The sequence below is a fragment of the Neophocaena asiaeorientalis genome, unplaced genomic scaffold (genome assembly GCF_003031525.2).
Source record: "Neophocaena asiaeorientalis asiaeorientalis breed wild unplaced genomic scaffold, Neophocaena_asiaeorientalis_V1.1 scaffold327, whole genome shotgun sequence".
In the NCBI taxonomy this organism is placed as follows: domain Eukaryota; kingdom Metazoa; phylum Chordata; class Mammalia; order Artiodactyla; family Phocoenidae; genus Neophocaena; species Neophocaena asiaeorientalis.
Window position 1 is genome coordinate 3,792,088 of NW_020174560.1, and position 18,952 is coordinate 3,811,039.

At 57.8% G+C, this 18,952-nt stretch overlaps 1 protein-coding gene across 2 annotated transcripts in view; it reads right to left on the reverse strand.

Moving 5' to 3' along the window:
* Positions 1–771: 771 nt before the first annotated feature.
* CUEDC1 (CUE domain containing 1) overlaps positions 772–18,952 on the reverse strand; it is a 20,522-nt gene continuing 2,341 nt past the window's right edge. The window contains exons 2-11 of one of the 2 annotated variants that reach the window (XM_024757698.1): positions 16,708–16,835; positions 11,686–11,812; positions 10,801–10,993; positions 9,656–9,739; positions 9,370–9,465; positions 7,967–8,038; positions 7,045–7,138; positions 5,676–5,734; positions 4,772–4,842; positions 772–2,356 (exon numbers count right to left, since the gene is read on the reverse strand). In XM_024757698.1, the coding sequence (XP_024613466.1) occupies positions 4,775–4,842; positions 5,676–5,734; positions 7,045–7,138; positions 7,967–8,038; positions 9,370–9,465; positions 9,656–9,739; positions 10,801–10,993; positions 11,686–11,812; positions 16,708–16,835 (921 nt within the window). In that variant the 3' untranslated portion in view covers positions 772–2,356; positions 4,772–4,774. The remainder of the gene's footprint in view (positions 2,357–4,771; positions 4,843–5,675; positions 5,735–7,044; positions 7,139–7,966; positions 8,039–9,369; positions 9,466–9,655; positions 9,740–10,800; positions 10,994–11,685; positions 11,813–16,707; positions 16,836–18,952) is intronic. The other variant, XM_024757699.1, reaches the window with a different exon arrangement.

An 18,952-nucleotide genomic window follows, 5' to 3' on the forward strand; every position in this document is an offset into this window, starting at 1 on the left:
CTTCGATCCTGGTCAGGGAACTAGATCCCACATGCTGCAACTAAGAGTCCACATGCCGCAGCTAAAGATCCCTCCTGCCACCACGAAGATCCCGCGCGTGCCGTGACTAAGACCCGGTGCAGCCAAGTAAATGATAAAATAAACAAATAAATATTAAAAACAAACAAAAAATCATGGCATCAGAGGAAAAGCAGTGACTTGGCCTGGGTGACTCGGAGCCCAGAAATAAGTTGTGTGGGTTGAAGCCACAAGGAGGCCCACAGCTCGACACCAGGAAGAACTTTTTAACCCTGAAAACCGCCCTGTCTGAAAAGGGCACCAGCCGCCTCCTTTCGCAGTGAGCTCCCTGGCGCGGGAGGTAGTTCACCGAAGCCTGGGAGTAGGGAAAGCGAGAGGGGTTTGAACTGGAAGATGTCTGCGGGCCCTCTGAAGCCTGACACTGCACATCCCCGCAGCTCCAGGCGAGACGTTATTCCGGCAGCTTTCCGTTTATTTAGGAAGGTGACCGGCTGGAGCGCTCGCAACAGACTGGTGTTTCCCTGGCCTGTCAGCCAGCGGTTTACTTACTTTCCCAGGCAAACCGGAAGGCGGACAGCGCCAGCAGGTGGGCGAGGCTGCGGTGCGGCACAGGGGCCACCTGAGGGGCGCTGCGGGGATGCCGAGCCCCGGGGCCCCCGAGCCCCCGCGGGCGGGCCGGGCAGGCGGCCCACGGGCGCGGGGTGCCGGGGGGAGGGGGAGGCGAAGAGGAGGGTCAGCCCACGCGCCGCCACGTCAGAGCACCAAGAGAACACCAAGTCTTTATTACACGAATTCCTATGAAACTGCTCCAAGATAAAACCCACACGCAGGAGAAAAAACAAAAACAAAAAAACTGACAAAGCCACACACACGGACGGGGGGTGGGGGGGCGACTGGCGCTCCCCCTCTTCTGTGCCCAGTCATCAGGAGCCCTTGGGGGCCGGTGGGGATTGGAGGGCGGCAGCACTTCCGCACTCTCTCGGGAGGCTGAGCCGGGCCAGGGTCCCCCTCCGGCACCGCGGGGAGCCCGCCACGCCCTCACTATCTCGAGGTGGCTTACGGCCACCAAGCCCCGCCAGGCTTGGCGCCCGCTCCCAACGCCCCACCGCCGTGCCGCTGGGCTGGCTCCCCGCTCGGGCCCTAGCCCCGTGCCTGCCCGGCTCCCCGGTTCTCCCGAGGTCGGCGCCTTCCCGCCTCCAGCTGGGCCACGCAAGCCCGGCTGCCCCTCCCTCACTCCCTCCCTCCCTCCCTCCCTCCCGTTGGCAGTGGTTGGTGCCGGGTCAGGTTCGTAGGACCCTTGTTTTCCTCCTGGCCATTTGCCTTCTCACTCTTGGCAAGGGGCACCCAGCAAGCCCTTCTGCCCCAGAGGCTCTGGCCTGGCTGGCAGCCTCTCCTTCTTGCCCCTCAGTCCTGCACCTTCTCAGGGTTACTAAAGAACTGGCCGCTGCCCACCCTTAATGACAGCAGAACTTCTAGTCCAACTGGGTCGTCAGAGCCCCTGGAGCCCCCACTGTCGTGGGACTACAGGATCCCATCCAGGACTGACTTTTGTCTTCTGTCAGAGTAAACACTACCCCTGCCTAGCTAGAATCCACCAGCTCCGGGGTGGCCAGCCTCCCCATCCCTGCTGGGGGCCCTTGCCAGCCCCTAACAGAGGCAGCCCGAGGGGCCCAGGCAGGGTACTCAGCAGATACCTCCCTGCGGTGGCCCATCACTCCTCAGAGCGGGCCCGAGTGACTGCCCAGGGCTTTCTCACCCAGAGCTCCGTGCAGGGGAGTGCCAAGGACCAGCACCCCTGGGGAAAGACTGAGATGCAGAAGGCCATGGGAATAAAGGACCCTAGGTGCCCAGAAGGGAGCTGCGGATGGGGGTATGGGATCAGGCAGTGTCTGTGGCCCGACAGGAGAGACCAGGACAAGAGGGGGGCAGGGGCTCCACCTTCAGGCCAACGAGCCTCTGGTAGGATCATCCTCCCCTTTTGGGTACTCCAACCTTTGCCAGTTTTCTGGGTGTTTTTTTTTTTTTTAAGAAGAGGGGTTAGATCCTACATTTCCACTCGTTCCCCACAGAACAGCCTGGCTACGAAAGGGACTGTGGTTGGCTGTTGCCTCCACCCTCAGGCCCTTCCTCCAATCACAGCATGCAACTCCGAAGTTCTAAGTCCCTTGGGAAGTGGCAGTGGCAGTGGCTGGGCTGGACTGTGGCTGGAGAACCACTGGGCCTCAGAACTCAAGCACCATCCGTCCGGCTGCAGCTGGGCTCTTCAGCGGAGGGCCGGTTTGCTCTGTGGCTGCCTCTACCGGGTCAGATGGTCTCCGGCGAGGAGAAACTGCTGCATCTGGCAGGAAAAAGGGATGGGAGAAGTCTTTTTCAGTGGAGCCCAGGGGTCTTTCCTCACCACTGGTTCCTGGAGAGATGGTTCTGGGCAGAAGCTTCTAAAGACAGGAGGCTTCTCCTTCCCCCAGGGACTCTATGTCAGCCTTGGAACTCTGCCTGCGGTCACACCCACCAATCCAAGCTCCTAGAAACATTCCAACTTGCAAAACAGCAGGGACTCTGGCAGCTAGAGATGGAGTGGGGCGGGTGGGGTGAAGCAGCTGTCTGTGAAGGGCTGAGAGGTGTGCCTGGGTGCCTGGCCTGTTCTGTGATACAGCAGTAGCCCAGCTGAGCTACAGCAAGGGCACCTGTAGGGGCAGAAAAGTAAAGTGGGATCAGAATTTGGTGGGACCCCCCACACCAAGCTGAGGAGCCTTCGCTTGGAAGACCCTTTCAGAGAGCAAGGGAGAAATGGAACTATAGTGGTGTCCTGGTGATGGGTGAACAGAGCAGGGGCAGTGAAGAGACCAGCAGCTGTTAACCAGGTGATGAGAGTCTGCCAGGGCAGTGATGCGAGGAGAAAAGAAGAGAAATGAACTGAGGAAATCAGAAGTGGGACTGTCTAGCTTTCAGTGAGTTGACAGCCAGGGCTAGAAAGACCATCGTGGGCACAGCTGGGGCCGTGGAGTGGATTTGGAGAACTAAGATGGAGATTCAGATTTGGGAACCAACTGCACAAAAGTATTGCTGATGCTGTAAGAGCGGCTGGTGGCACCGCTAGGGAGAGGGAGTAAGGAGACTTTGAAGAGGGTCAAGCCCAGAGCTACGGGGAGAGCTGGGATTGAGGGAGTGGAAGGAGCCACGGGAGCCCAAAGCACACAGAGAATCAACGGCAGAGAGAAAGGGGATCCAGGATTCCTGGGGCCACAGGAGCCAAGGGAGGGCAGTTTCAGGGGAGACGATGGGCATGGCGTGCAGAGACAGCACCAGAGGATGCAGAATAGGAAAAGGCCCAGGACCTGGCAGGTGATCCTGAGACAGTCTGGGGGTGGGGGTGGGGGCGCCAGCTGGCAATGGGTGAAGGAGGATGCGCTTTTCTGCAAACTGGGTGATGATGGAAAATATTGAGGACTCTTGGTTTTTAAGATGGGACGAGGATGATGTAGACCTGAGGAAGGAAAGGGAAAAGCTGGAAGATTCAGGAAAGAAAGAAATGATGAGGAAGGTCCTGATAAGGGGTGGCTTTGGGCCAGCATGTTTCCCGGGGGACCAGTGGGAAGGAAGTGGTAGCGACACTGCACGGGAGGCGGGGGTCCTCCCCTCGGCTGGCTTTATTTCAGCATTCTGGATACCTGGGAAGCCTGGGTGCAGCAACATGGGTGAGGAGAGCCTGAGAGAACAGAAGAGGTCTGGAAGGGCCTGGTGGAGGGTGGCGAGTCAACTAGAGGTGACGTGAAGGCCAGCCGCCCAGGCTGAGGGGAGAGGGCGCCTGTACTCTTCCTGGCTGTGTCCTCCCCACTCTGGTTTCTCCCCTCCACTACAGTTACCCTGAGGGTAGCAAGTATTTCTCCATAGCCTGAAACAGGGCCATATCTGCCACACCGTGAGCTCAAGAAAGCCCTGTAGGGCTTCCCTGATGGCGCAGTGGTTGAGAGTCTGCCTGCCGATGCAGGGGACATGGGTTCGTGCCCCGGTCCGGGAAGATCCCACATGCCGTGGAGCGGCTGGGCCCATGAGCCATGGCCGCTGAGCCTGCACGTCCGGAGCCTGCGCTCCGCAACGGGAGAGGCCACAACAGTGAGAGGCCCGCGTACCGCAAAAAAAAAAAAAAAGCCCTGTAGATAGCTGACCCCTGGGACCAGGACAGCGGCTGGGGGCAGGGTGAGCAGGCAGCTTCCTGGTGGGGGAGGGGCTGGAAGAGGGACAGGTTCCCCTGAGCCCTGGAGGAGGTGTTGACATTCCCTGTTTCTTCCCCAGGGATGCACTGGGATAGAGGAGGAAAAGCAGCCTGGAGGCCCATGGCTCCAGCCAGAAACAGAGCTATCTTGAGAGGGGCCGTTCCCTCATCTTCCCCACCACCAAAACCCGAGGCAATGGCAGAGTTCTGTGTGGACGTGGCCGGGTGAGGCCATCTCAGTTTTTCTTAAATTAGTGTGCTGTGTGTATCCTGGACTCTCTTCTCAGCTGTGTTGTAAACTATTCAAGGTCAAAGCTGGTTTTTCTCTTCCTGTCCCTAGCATCTGGCATAGGCAGGTGTGATTATCTTCTGTCAAATGAATAAATAACTCAAAACACTAGTTCCCCCATGCACACGCCCCCCGCCGTAACAAGGGAAAAAACCCCGGACCTGCGCCATCTAGCTGCCTGAGCCTGATGCCTCTGGACCACGGGGAAGACCACCCTCTGGAGTGTGGGGCAGGGCAGTCCTGCACCTTACCTCTTACTGTCCTTCCCTTAGTGCTTCCTCCACCTTGGGCACCTCCTGTCGCCTTCCCCGGAAGTCTTCGTCTGAAAAGCAGAGGAAAGCACCTCACCCTCCACCCTGCAGGGCCTCACTCAAGACACGTCTCCCAGGCTGGGCAAGACAGATGAGCCAACTCTCTCCACCCTTGTTTGCCGGGGCACACGCTGATCCCCGGGAGCGATGCGCGGGTCTGGTGAGGGGCAACTGGGCACGGTGCGGGGTTAGGACCCCTGGCTGCTGCTCTGTCTCTATCGATGAGCTCTGAGGCCTTGGACAAGTTCTTCCCTCAGTTTCCTCATCTATAAAATGAGATGGGGAAGTTGGACTGTCCAGATGACCTCCAAGGCCCTTCTAGCCCTTGTTTCTGGATGTCTCCTGACCACCAAAGGGCTCCTCTGCTCTGAGGCCTGAGGATCAGGGTTCAGCTGTGGGCCTCGGAAGGTCTGAGGCAGTGTCTGCTGGCCCACACGCCTTTGGGAGGGACTGCATGAACGCTGGAAGGCCTCTGGGCCCCAGACACTGAAACTGCCCAGCGCGTGGTTCTCAAGGGGAGGCCCTTCCATGTGGGTGGGCCTCTCTGTCCCCAGAGAATATTCCCCAGCAACAGCACTCGGTGCTTTGTGCTCCAGGTAAAAATTTAGGTGGAGATGTGGCTGGGCCCCTTTTCAGGAGTGGAAGGGAGAGGCAATATGGACCAAGTCACGAGGGGGACCCATTTCCTTGGGTCGCCTTCCCCCCAACCCTGATACGTCCCCCAGGTTCGGTGTCCCCTCCTTTACAGTCTGGGTTCACCTGTGAAACACCCAGGCCCTCCTCTTGGAGGACCACCCATCACAGGCAACTCAGAGCCCCAACTTCCCTGCCCTCCCCGCCTCACCACAAGTGTGGCCCTCCACGTCGTCCAGGAGATTGGCTGTTGATGCCGCAGCCCCCAGTCTGCCGGGCCATTCAGGAAAACTGTCCCAGGGATGGGTGGGCACTCCCTGTCCCTGGACTTCCACCCCCGCCCCAAGCTCAGGAGGCCTTCACCGCACCAGCCTTATCCCCCCAAACTCCCCAATACCTCCCGCAGGCTCCTTTTCCTGGGGTCAACTGAGCAGCCAGGCGCTGACTCTCTCCCCCGGTTCCCATCTCTGGGGACAGAGAAGGAACTTTCTCCCTGTTCTCCTTTGGCTGCTCAGCTTCTATAATAATATCCTGGGCCCTGGTTGACAAGCATGGATGGAAGTCTGGGTAAAATTGTGGAAAACCATATTTTTACTGGAGGAACTAAGAGTGGGAAGGCAGGGCCAACACGTGAATTGAGGAGGTGGAAAGGTCTGTGGATCAATTCAACTTAAGAAATTAGGGGAGTTTCCCTGGTGGCACAGTGGTTAAGAATCCGCCTGCCAAAGCAGGGGACACGGGTTCGGGCCCTGGTCCAGGAAGATCCCACATGCCGTGGGGCAGCTAAGCCCGTGCGCCGTAACTGCTGAGCCTGCGCTCTGGAGCCCGCGAGCCACAACTACTGAAGCCCGTGTGCCTAGAGCCTGTGCTCCGAAACGAGAGAAGCCACCGCAGTGAGAAGCCCACGCACCGCAACGAAGAGTGGCCCCCGCTCTCCACAACTAGAGAAAAACCTGCATGCAGCAACGAAGACCCAAAGCAGCCAAAAATGAATAAAATAAAATAAATAAATTTATATATAAAAAAAAGAAATTAGGAAAAGGTTTGCTTATTTCCATGGAAGGACGAAGTTTTCTCTCAAGACGCAGATTACCCCAGACAAAAAGTTTAAAAGTGGTAGGACAACTTCTGAGCCTACAGGGGGCCTACACTGGCCTGTTCCCCATGCCTGGTGATGGGAGTCAACACTGGTGTCAAGAGATAAGTCAGGGCTTCCCTGGTGGCGCAGTGGTTGAGAGTCCGCCTGCCGATGCAGGGGACATGGGTTCGTGCCCCCGTCCGGGAAGATCCCACATGCCGCGGAGCGGCTGGGCCCGTGAGCCATGGCCGCCGAGCCTGCGCGTCCGGAGCCTGTGCTCCGCAACGGGAGAGGCCACAACAGTGAGAGGCCCGCGTACCAGAAAAAAAAAAAAAGAGATAGGGCAGCGCCAGGCTGGCAGCAGGGCCCAGGGTGGGAGAGGGGAGAGTCACATGGCCCGGTCCCACTCCGGGGGAGGGTGCAGCCTCAGGGAGTCCAGCCCAAGGTTTTCAGCACCCTTCGCATCCACCACTGCCACCCAGTGCCAGGCTGGAAAGGATACGACTGATGCTTCAACAAGTGTTTCCTCTTTGACTTCCTCATCTTGGTCTTCTCCGAGAAGGCCCTGGCCAGTTCAAACAGCTTCCTCCGGGTGGCTAGGGGCAGAGAGACCTGTGAGCCGGCAGCGAGAGCAGCAGGTAGCTGCCCCCCAGGACTGGGGCAGGTGGGCAGGCTGGTGGGGGAGGGGAAGAGGTGACAGCCATCGCAGACCGGGGTCAGGCTGGTGCCCTGGCAGAGTGGTCGGCCGGCAGAGGCAGCACAGGCCACTGAGAGCCTGGCCAGGGACCGCAGCCAGCAGCTGAGATCCGGGTATTCCTCCTTCCCCAGCTGTGACAGACGGCTTCGCATCTTGGCTTTCTTCCTGCCACCTCCCCTTCTCCCCTCTCCACCTCCAGGGTTGGTTCTGGGATTTCCATGACTAATCCGAGATTTTCTCTGAAATGGAGCCTGAAAGGATGGCAGCCTCATTCACGCATGGTTGTGTGTCTGGGGGGTGGGGTGGAGGGGAAGGCGGGACCCGGCTGGCAGGACTTTGTGAGAAGGGGCCACTGACCTGGTGGACCGCCCACCCACAGAACGTGGACTTAGCTTGGGCCTCCCCACTCAGGCCCGGCCTGGCCAAGCCCCCTCAAGCCACAGAGAATGTGAACTCTAAAACGGCGGGGGGCAGGGGGGCGCGGTGTCCAGCACATTATTATTTTTCTGCAGACAGATGGCTCAAGAGGATTTAAAACTTAATTTGTATCCAGACTCAGTTGCACAGGGAAGTGAGGCAGGAAAGCTGAGGGAGCCAGCCCGTGATTAAAATGTCACTTTGGTTCACCAAGAGTCAGCTGCATTAAAATTCCGGGTGGCTCCCTCCCTCCCAGGAGGCCACAGGCCTGTCTTAGAAGAGCTGGGGAGGGGGCGTGCGCTGGACTCACATTTTCCCATGTGTTTCAACTTGTCCCTGAATAAGGCATCTTCAGACACAGCGGGGTTGTTGTCGCTGGTTCCTGGAAGGGGGAAGACACCTCTGAGGGCCAGTGGCTGCCCAAGGCCCGGGGAGGGGGGTCAGGGCTGTCCCCACAGGACAGGGGCTCAGCCCCCACCCTTCCACTTGAGGAAGGGAGCAAAGAGCAGGCTTCTGCCCTAACCAGGAGGGAGCTTATAGCAAGGAGGACACCGGGGTTCAAGGAGCATTCCTTTCTCCACCCAAGCCTCACTCTCCCCTTTTCTGTAAAATGGGTCAGTGGTCTGGTCTGTATGTGTGGAGGGCCGGCTCCCGCAGGCTCCCAACTGTCCGTTCCTCTGACCACTCTGCATTCCGTGAAGGCCCTTTGGTAGCTTGAAATCAGCCACGATGGGAGTGTTTACACCATGGAAGCTACCAGATGCTAAGCACTGGGGCTTCCCCTGCACCCCGACAGGCTGTTACACATTCACCAGCACGTGGCCAGCCTGCCTGCGTCCTGACATGGTGCGCCGAGTCTCCCCGTTCACTCAGCACCCACTTGGGTCCCTCACCGCCCTTCTAAAGCTCCCACGCTAATCCCGAGTCACCTTGCCTGCTAAGTCCCTGTGAGTCATTCTGATCCACCTCAGCGGTCCCGGTGTCTATGGTTAATTTGGGATCAAGGACAAGAGTCTGCTGTTAAACCCCCAGATGCGTATCTGGTGGGACCTAAGCTCCCAGCCTGTCGCTTATGAATCAATTCGACAGGATTTTCTGTCTTCAAGCTGGGATCAGCTGAGCTCCCCATCCTTCTGCCCCCCTCCCCCATTCTACCACGCGATGTAAGATCTGTTTCGGGCAAGAGCTGCGGATTCTTCCTCTGAGGCGGGCAGCCTGTGTGTGTGTGGTGGGCACTGGCTGACCAGGGGCCACTGTGCACACACACAGGCAGAGTCCAGATGTCGAGTATGGAACCGGGAACTTCAGGGTGTCCCCAGCTCCAGCCTGACCCTCGTCCATGCAGCCCAGCAGCCTGCTGTCCACCCCTGGCCCTACTTCAGCCACTGAGGCAATTCTTGCTTCTCGCCACCTTGGACATGAAGCTTCCAATTCTATTCCTCCAACACTAAGGCAGAGCCTGGCCTGTGGCAGATATTCCCCAGGTACTGAATGAATGGATGAGCTCTTCCCAGATTGATCCTGCCCTTCCCCGCCAACATGTTTTTGCCATAATTAACAAGTGTGTCTTCAGCCTTGCTGCTGCTTCATTCTGCCTGTTTCTTGGATGCATCTCCAGTGTTTGTTCCCAGTAAAACCATAAGCTCCCCCCGGGCAGTGACCCAGTCTCTGAGTCCCTTGCCACCCCAACCCCGACACCCCGTGGGACATTACGTGGTGTGGTGTGTCCCCTTCTTGCCCGTGCTCCAGGCACCTCCAAGGAGTTCAGCCAGTCCGTTGGCCAATCCCGGGTGTGGGTCGCAGCAGCCGCTGGGTTGGTAAGAACCCGGGGCTGCTGAGTGGAGGGGCCATCTCCCTCTCGGCGAGTATGGAGAAGAGGGAGAAACCTCCCCACCAGCCTGTTTCCTCAGCCTACCCCCAAACTCCAAATATGCAAACCACAGCTGGGGTGTGAGCCCCCTACACCCTCCAGGCCTCTCTCTTAGGAAGGCGAGGTTACCTGGGACAGGAGCGGGAAAGTCGAAGTCATTTCCCACAGCTACGCTGCTGGATGTAGATTTCTGGGACTCGTATTTCAATCGATCTGGAAAAGGACCACATTCTGGTTGGGGAAGTTAGCTCCCACCCAGGGGCAGCCTGCGCTGAGAGGCAGGAGGTCATTAGAGGCCAAACCCCCAGAATCACACACACACACATGCACACACGACGCCTACGGGCTCTCAAAGAACCAGAAACTCTCAAAGATATGGAAACGACTGCCCTGACAACCTGCAGTGCCAGAATGTCAAAATGAGAAGGACCCTGGCAAGTCAGACAGTCCAGCCCTTCATTTAAAAGGAAAGACCCCGGGCTTCCCTGGTGGCGCAGTGGTTAAGAGTCCGCCTGCCGATGCAGGGGACGCGGGTTCGTGCCCTGGTCTGGGAGGATCCCGCATGCCGCAGAGCGGCTGGGCCCGTGGGCCATGGCCGCTGAGCCTGCGTGTCCGGAGCCTGTGCTCCGCAACGGGAGAGGCCACAACAGTGAGAGGCCCGCGTACCGCAAAAAAAAAAAGGAAAGAGCCCGAGACCCCCAGCACCTTTAATGCAGAGCTGGGAGCAGCCTTGGGCCTCCTCTGTCTCAGGCCAGACTTCTCCCTGCACACCGTGCTCCCTCCCCCAAAACAGTCAGACACACACACGCGCACACACACACACCCCTCTCCCACAGGCCCCTCGCTGTACCCCCATCAAACACTCCCGCCCTGAGGGGGGAAGGCAGCCAGGCTGGGGGCAGTAGAGTGCTGGGCCCAAGGACAACCCAAACACCCAAAAAACTCAAGAGCCCCTGCTCTAATGTCCTCTTCTCAGGGAGGCACCCACGGACCCAATCACTCTATTCCTGGAGCTCCAGACATATGGTGCCGAAGCCAGTGCCTGGCACAGAGCAGACAGGCAGGGGAGCAAGGGAAGGGCACCCCTCTCTCTCTCTGAGTTCCAGAGGAGGGAAGCGGTGGCTGGAGACTCAGGCCCCTGTCGGCAGAATTCTGGGGCTCCCACCAGAATAACTCAACAGCACAGAGGCCACCCCGAGCTCCAAGGCTAAAGCCAACGTCAGCCCCTCCTTCGCCATGGAGCAGCGGCCGCAGCGCCCCACCCGGGGCACCACCTCTCTCCAGGGCAAGGAGGAAGTCGCGGTTGCGCTGCAGCTCCTTCATGAACTCCTCATTCTGCAGGAAGAGCGCGATCCTCTCGTCCTCCAGGTATTGTTTCCAGCGGTTCTCCTGGTCCCGGGGTCCGGGCCCGGCCGTGAGGGGCCGGCCTCCCTCTGTGATCGCAGGCTTGGAGCCCCCGGAGGTAGCCTGAGGAGGGGAGCGAACATGTGGACCGCCTACTCACAAGGACGCGTGCTGCACGGGCATCCACGCGCACCTGGGGGTACACGTGTCCTTCCCAGGATGCTGTGGCCGCACCCTGCGGCCAGCACCTCCTATCTAACTTAACAGGCCAGAGCCCTGTCTGCTGAGGAAGCAGCAAGGGCTTAAAAAGTACTCCCCACCTCCTCCACCTTGGACGCCCCCCCTACCTTCCTTCATCAAAACCTGAATAGTCCTGAAGAGTGATCTGTGAACTGTTCAGGGTCCCCAAACGCAAAGCTCTCCCTGTCTAAGCTGTCTCAGGGGAGACCCCTTGCAGAGGGCCAGCCTCTGGGGAGAAGCACCCTGGACCTTTCCCAGGGAAGGGAAGGAAGGTGCTCTGGTCCCCTGCTGTTGACAGCTCCCCACCCCCCGCCCCTGCCCACCTCCCTCCAGCCTGGGGTGATGGCTGCAGCCAGGGAGCATCCTCAGGGCTGTCACCTTCCTGGGCGGAAGAGGAAACCTCCAGGCCCAGACAGGAAATGAGGCTTTTGGTTCAGTGTTCTTTCCCTACAAACCCAGGGCAACAGAAATAGCTCAGCCTGGGCTTAAACAGCAGGGAGTGACACTGGCTGCCATGAACGGTGTGGGCAAGCAGAGCTGCTGCACAGGCCAGGGGCGGGGGAATCCTCCGTTACCTGTATGCTGTCCAGCTGCTGGGGCAGGATGCGGAGAAAGTCTTCGGGGAGGTTGCCAAGCAGTGGGGGGTTCCAGTTCCGATAGCGCCTCTGGCCGGAAGGGGGCACGGAGCCCAGCACGTCGATGCTGCAGGGTGAGAGGTGACGAGGAGGAGGGAAGAGTCAGGCCCAAACACAGGTGTCCTGGCCCATCACACCAAGATCCTGCTCAGACCGGCACTGCTGCTCCAGAGTCTCCCGTGGCCTCCGCTGCCTCTGGCACAAAGGCCCAGCACGCTAGCTCCCCTTCTCAACCAGGCTTCGGCTGACCCCCAGCCTCTGGGCCTGGGCTCCGCTGCACTGGACGTTCAACTACTCAGCGCCTTCGAGGCCTCTGGGCCTAGAGAGCTCTGTGTTGCCGGCGCACATGTTGCGTGTTGTGGATTTTGACGTGGGTGTGGCAGTCACGGCCCTTCACGCTTCTATCCCTAGCACCTAGCATGACGCGAGCTCCTCCTGGCCGCTGAGTGCCAGGCGTGCTCCGAGTGAACAGACACAGAGCTGCCAGCAGCCCAGCCCGCCCCAGTGCTGGTTTGCTAGGGTCGGGGGACATGAGGACACCAGGATCCCTAGAGGGTAAGCGGATCTAGGCTCCAGTTCTGGCGCAGCCACAAGCCAGCCACGTGGTCCTGGGTGAGACCCTGTCCCCTCTGGGGCTCAGTCTCCTACAAGCTGCTGTCTCCCTGCCCAGGTGCGTGGGAGCCCCTCGGGCGGCTGTCTTGAACAACGTGCTGAAAAGGCACATGGAGGTGTGGGATTGGAAGGGTCCTTGTTCCAAGTGGCGCTGGGGAACCGCTCCCCTGGGCCAAGGCGGAGGCCAACAGCGAGGCGGAGAGGAGAGGAAGGAGACCCTGGCACGTGGCCTCCCTGACCCCCAGCCTCCCGCCCTGCCGTCCTGGCCTGAGGGCGGCCTGGGGCCTGGCCAGGAGCTCCCCACAGCTCCTCGGCAGCCTGCAGCGTGGCAACCGCAGGACACGTGTTCTGCTGAATCAGGGAAATGACACACAGAGAAGGCAGCCGAGGGCCGGGAGCCACTCTCTCTCGGGCCTGGCTCTGATTTGGTCTCAAGCTCCAGGAATCCCGCCCGCCCCCTCACTGGAGGGGAGCTTTTCCGGGCTGCCCCTGACTATGGAAATAACTTCCTTTCTTTTTCTATTTTGGGCGGGTGGCCTGGCGGCCGAGGGGGAAGGGCGGGGGCGGTAGCAGACAGGATAACAAGCCGCTAAACGCCTGGTGGGAGCTCAGCACTCAGACAGAAGCCAAGGAACCCTGGGTACCCTCTCACTGTACAGATGCGGGAATGGTCCAGAGAAGAGCCTGCCTTACGGCCCGGGACTCCCATTCCTGGGCGCCTTTCCTTCTCCATCACTCATCCACCTCCTATCACTGTCGGCGGCTTCATTTTTCTCCAAGGGCCAGAGAGTCAAGGGGGTGGATACCCCATCCCTCTGGGACTCGAGGACCTTCTTTGGTCGACCCCGGCACCCTTCCTCCCGCTTCAGGGTCTTCATCTGGGACATGGGTGCCCACCCCAACTCAATCACACCCACAGCTACCCAGGAAAGCCCTGGAGAGGGAGCCCCGGAGTTGCAGCTGGACCCCTCTAGCCATTTGTTACTGAAACCCAAGTCGGGAGGGGGGACGAGGAGTAGAAGGCTGAGTGTCCCTCGCTGCTGGGCCCGCGGTCCCGGAGGAGGGGCAGGCCCAGCCCTCTGCCCTGGCACCGGCTGAGATGAGGTCAGCCCACAGCTGTGAGAACCAGGGGGACACTGAGCACGGGCGGCCCAGGCAACTCCACTGCGGTCAGAAAGGAACGTCAGAAATGAGCTGAGAGGCAAATAAGAAACTTCCAAGGCTGTAATTTCAATGGAAGAACAGCAGGTGGCCTGTGAGGAGGGGTGCCTCTGGGCTTCAGAGCCTGTCATTCATTCAGGAAAGGACAGGCTGGGCGAGGGGAAGGAGAGAGAAGGCTTGCGGGGGCTCTCTGGACCCCAGAACTAGAACTGCATGCCCCATAAGACCCCCAGGCTTACCCAAAGGATATCAGAGCCCAGAAGGATTTCAGCAACAAGCCTTCCAGGCAAGATTTTTGGTAAAGACTAGACACTGAGGCCCTGATGGGGTCAGGCCTGTCCTGGAACACACAGGTCATCCTGCTAAAACCTGGGCCCAGGAATCCTGGCATTCCAGGCACGCTCCCCTGGGATCAGCCTGCCTCTCTGCGCCCCAGCAGGGCCAGCTCCCAAACCCTCTTCATCTTCACTCTCAAAGGCACCCCAGAGACTGGAGGTGGCAGAAGGGAGCCAGGCCATTCCTGCCCCCAACCCCCCCACTCAAATCTGATTGGCCCCAGCAGCCAGAGAGAGATTCCTAAAACACTAACCTCACCCCGTCACTCTCCAGCTTAAACCCCTGGCTGGAGGATAAGGTCAAAGCTCCTTGGAGGACCCTCAAGGGCTTCCACGATCGTCTCACCCCTCCAGCCTCACCCAGACATTCCATACTCCCTGGAGTTCCCTCAGATGGTGCCCTCTATCCTGCCTCCAGGCCCTTGCACATGGTTTCCTTTGCCTGGAACGCCCTACTGTCCTCCGCTTTACCAGCTCACTGCTTGGACATCAGTTCCTCTAGGCTGCCTTCCCTGTACCCTGCCGCGCGTCTCTGCCTCCCCCAGACCCTGATCTCCTTGAGAGGTCAAGGCGGGGCTGTATTCATCTCTGTACCACACATGCTTCAGGTGACTCCATAAATGCTGGAAATGCATGTCCTGGATGGAGAGACTGAATGAGGCCCTGGAAATGAGCTGGGGGTGGATCTGGGCCTAGCAGGGCCAACCCTGGGGCAGAGGGGTACGTGCTCAGAGGTTGGCCCTGCCTCTTCTGAGCGCTGGCCTCTGAGGGCAGCCTTACCCCTGGTCTCAATGTTCACTGTCAGAGCTGACCTCAGAGGCCCACTGTGCAGCCAGGGGCAGGAGGGAGCAGTAAAGCACTGGTGACAGGTCTGGTTCGTACCCGGCGCTGTGCTAACGGCCCCACACACGGTACCTCGTTCAACCCTCACAAGAGCGCTGGGGTGAGGATTAGTCTTCCCATTTCACAGACGAGGCAAATGAAGCTCAGAGACGTTAAGCAGTGAGCCAAAGGCACCTCAAGAATCACAAGTTAGGCAGCTGAACGAGGCAGGGTCGGGGGAACACTCTGCCTCCGTCCGACTTCACAACTAAGTTCTCTTCCCTGTGTCCACCCCCAGGCCAGCAAAGCCTTCATTTCCGGGTCAGGCCCCTGAACCTGAGGCAAGGGCAGTAACTTGTCCAAAGGTATGAGTAAGACCTCCTGAGCCTTGGTCTAGTGCTGAGGCCATTTTGCCCCCACCTGGGGCTCCCATCACTGGGCTACACTACCCCTGCCCTACTTCACCCCACCATACACAGAGGAGGGGAGGGAGGATGCGGCCAGGATATCCATGCCAGGTTTACAATGGGATTCTGTCTCTTACGGGCTCAGTTTTCCCTTCTGAAAAATAGGTAGAACTATTCTGCCTAATAGAAACTGAACTTTTTGCAAAAGCATCTTGGGATATTAAAAAAATATCAAAGGAAAATCATTTAGCCCTGGGCGTCATGACCCATCCTGGGCTGCAAGTCCTGCCAAGATCTCACCCAGACCTATCCACTTACCCCCTGCTTTGCCCCATTACAGCCTCTGGTGTCACTTGTGATGGAGGACCTCAGCTCTGCTCCTGTCCCTGAAACAACGGGAAACAACGCTTCCTTCCTCCTCCCCCCATAATTTTCTAGGCCTCTATCGGCTCCCTGAGCTGCAATCACAGAGGTTTTTCTCATTAGGGGGATGACAGGACACAGCAGGGAAGAGCATTTGTTGGCTTTGGAGTCAGAAATGACCTGGGTTCAAATCCCAGCTCTGTAGTCTCAGGGAAGTTATGAAACCTCTCTGAGGCTCAGTTTCCTCATCTGTAAAATGAGGATGACAACAATACCTACCTCACAAACTGTTAGATGGTTTGAATGCGTAGGTAAAGAACCTTGTCAGTTTCAGGCATTTGAAGGGCACTTAGTAAATGGTAGGTGTTATTATTATCTATACCTGTATGATCACAGAGTTCTCCACCACTACCGTCTAGGGCTCCCAAGATCCCCAGAAGGGAAGATCCACTGGAACAAGTTCCCTGTCCTATCATGTCCCCACACCCCTCCCCACCCCAGGCCTGAGTTATTCTCAGGACCAGCAGCTCTAGGACAAAGAGGCACCTGGGCTCCAACGGCCCTCCTCAAACACAGAGCCCAGAAAAACAAGCACTTCAGAGACCCAGGGACCCAGCTGGCAACTAGCTTCATTTTAAACTTCCAAATTACAGAGTCCCTGATCTGGATGAAGTCTCCAGGGACCTAACTCTTCTGCTTCCAATTATCGAATTACCCCAGAAAAAGAGACTTACTTGCTCCCATTGCTTAAAAATCCCCACAACATCCCTAGAACAGGGATAGCAAATAGATATCCATTCCATCAGTTACTGATGACTGTCTGGGAGTGCTGTTTTGAGGAGGATTCTGAGGTTCTGTCTCAACTTAGCAGGAAGGAACACAGTGATCAATTAGTAATGTTTGCCATGGGCTCAGGCGGGGAAGTGTGAGTACACATTCCACGCGTTTGTCATCCCCAATCTGCATCTCCCTTGACTATAAACTTCCAGAAAGCAAAGGCTGAGCATCGTTTATCTCTGTGTCCTGTCCAGCGTTCAGCATAGCATCTAGTCTGGAGCAGGAATTTAGTGGATGTCTGCTCTTGCAATCCTTACAGTTTGAAAGTTCTCTTTGGTGTCTAGCTAAAATGCCTCTTGCTGTAGTAGAAGCCTGTTCTTGTATACCGAAGGGTCCAGTCAAGTTTCCCACTGTGTTTGTACTCAGTCCCAACCCCTGATCCCCTTCCCCATTGCCTTGCGTTCTGAGAGGAGATGGATTCTTACCGGGGAGGTGGAGTGGGGGGAGCCAGAGGGTAAGGCCTGTCGAACATGTGCATGTGGTAGGCTGGAGGGGAGTACACAGGCGGGGGTTCCTCATCAGAGCTATCAGGTTCCAAGGTCCTTTCCAAAATCTGTATCAGAGACGACAAAGAAAGAAATATTAACAATCCTTCCTTGAATTTAAATAACATTTAGACAAAATCAAGTGTGGGCGAGGATGTGTAGTAAGGGAACTCCGCTGTTGCTAGTGGGAGTGTAAAGTGATATAACCAGCACTCTGCAAAACCGTTTGGCTTCCTCTACTAACGCTCAGCACATGGGCTACTTCTGAGCCCACGATGCCAACACACACAGCAGACGTGAAAGCACTTCTCCTCAGAGGGATGCTCCACGCAGCGTTAGCCATCCAAGTAAGGCTCAAAACCAGGCAAAACATGGGACTTCCCTGGTGGCACAGTGGTCAGGACTCCACGCTCCCAATGCAGGGGGCCTGGGTTCGATCTAGATCCCACATGCATGCCACAACTATGAGCTCGCAGGCAACAACTAAGGAGCCGGCGAGCTGCAACTAAGGAGCCGGCGAGCCGCAACTAAGGAGCCCGCCTGTCGTGACTAAGACCCGGCGCAACCAAATAAATAAATAAACACGTGGGGGTAAAAAACAGGCAAAACAAATTTACAGGGATTGCAGTTGGAGCAGTGTGACCTCTGGGGGTGGGGAAGGCTGAGAAGGGGCACAGGGGGGATTCCAGGCTCTGTTGATGTTTCTTGATCCAGGTGCTGATAAAACTTCACCGAGCTGCATATTTGTGACTCATGGACTCTTCTGTCCCTGTGTTACTTTTGATAAATAACTTTAACATCATTCCTACCCTCTCTCAAAGTACTTCCACATCGATTATCTCACCTGAAGCTCAAACAACTGGGCAAAGTAGGCTATGGATCATTACCCCCATTTTACAGATGAGGAAACCGAGGCCCAGGTTGACCGATTAACATGGCAAGAGCCACACACTGTTTCTACACCTGAGTCTTTAACTTAGATGTGGTCTCTACAGCAAGAGTGCCTCATTCAGACACAATGCCTGCACACCCAGGTTGGATTCTCAGGGCAGACAGCAGCAAAGGGAGAGCCCAGGCTCTTTCTTGGCCTCCTCTCCTCATCCAGGAGCCAGAGAAAGGGGCAGGAGAAGCCAAGGCTGGGCAAGGGCCGGGCTTCCTGCCATATGGACTGACCTGAACCCTTCTGCAAAGGAGTCTGGAGCAGGAGGAAGCCATCAACCTGGAGAGCCCAGGTCACACAACCCCCACCCCCGCGCCCTCCTCTCCCGCTCTGTGCCCATCTCCTCCAAGACCAAAGAATGTGGGAAGGGCTCAGAGGCTGTCAATTGGCCCAAAATTTGAACCCCAAGTGAATTTGCAGAAATCACTGCTAAGATGCCTCGGCACATCTCTGCCCGAGCCCAGCCATGCCCAGGCACCCAGTCTCAAAGGGACACCACGGCAGGTGGGCAGGTGGGTGAGTGAGCGCGCGCGTACACACACACACACACACACACACACACACACGCACTGCCACGCTCTGTACACGTACAGCCAGCCTGACCCAAAGAGGCCTCCAGCTCTGGAATGCACTAATGTTCTTTCCTTTGAGGCAGAAAGTACTTAAACATGCTTTTGCAGAGAAAGAAGAATGCAGCTGCTTTTCGGGCCACTGCTCTCCTTACCCCAAATTTCCACAAGAAAAAGAGAGAGAGAACACTGTCAACTCCAGCCCTGCTCACTGACACACACTTGCACAACCTCCAGTGCCCGGCACACAAGTGCTCTAAGGGACAGGGTTCCACGCCGGGGCCTGTAGGCCGAGCCCCTCCCACTCAGTGGCTGGCTTGGACCGTCCCCCCCGAAGCCGGTCTGTGCGAGACGGGCGAGGAGGGGAAGGCTCAGTAGGAATTGCTCCCAGAAGGAAGCCGCTTGGGGTTCCTCTGACTAGGGCCCATAGCAGCCGCCCCTCGGGCTCAGAGAGATCGGGCCTCCACAGCCGCGCAGGGGGGCTTCCTCCCCTCTCAGCCGCTCCTGCCTCAGCGCGGCCTCCTGGGGCTACAAGAGCCAGACGCTCATCAGAGACTCCTGGAGCAGAATGAGGAAACACCAAGGAGGCAGACAGCAGGCCAGGCACGCTCCGGAAAGGCTGATCCCCAGTCTCCAGGGAGAAGTAACCCCAGCCATGTCTCTGGACTCCGCCCCC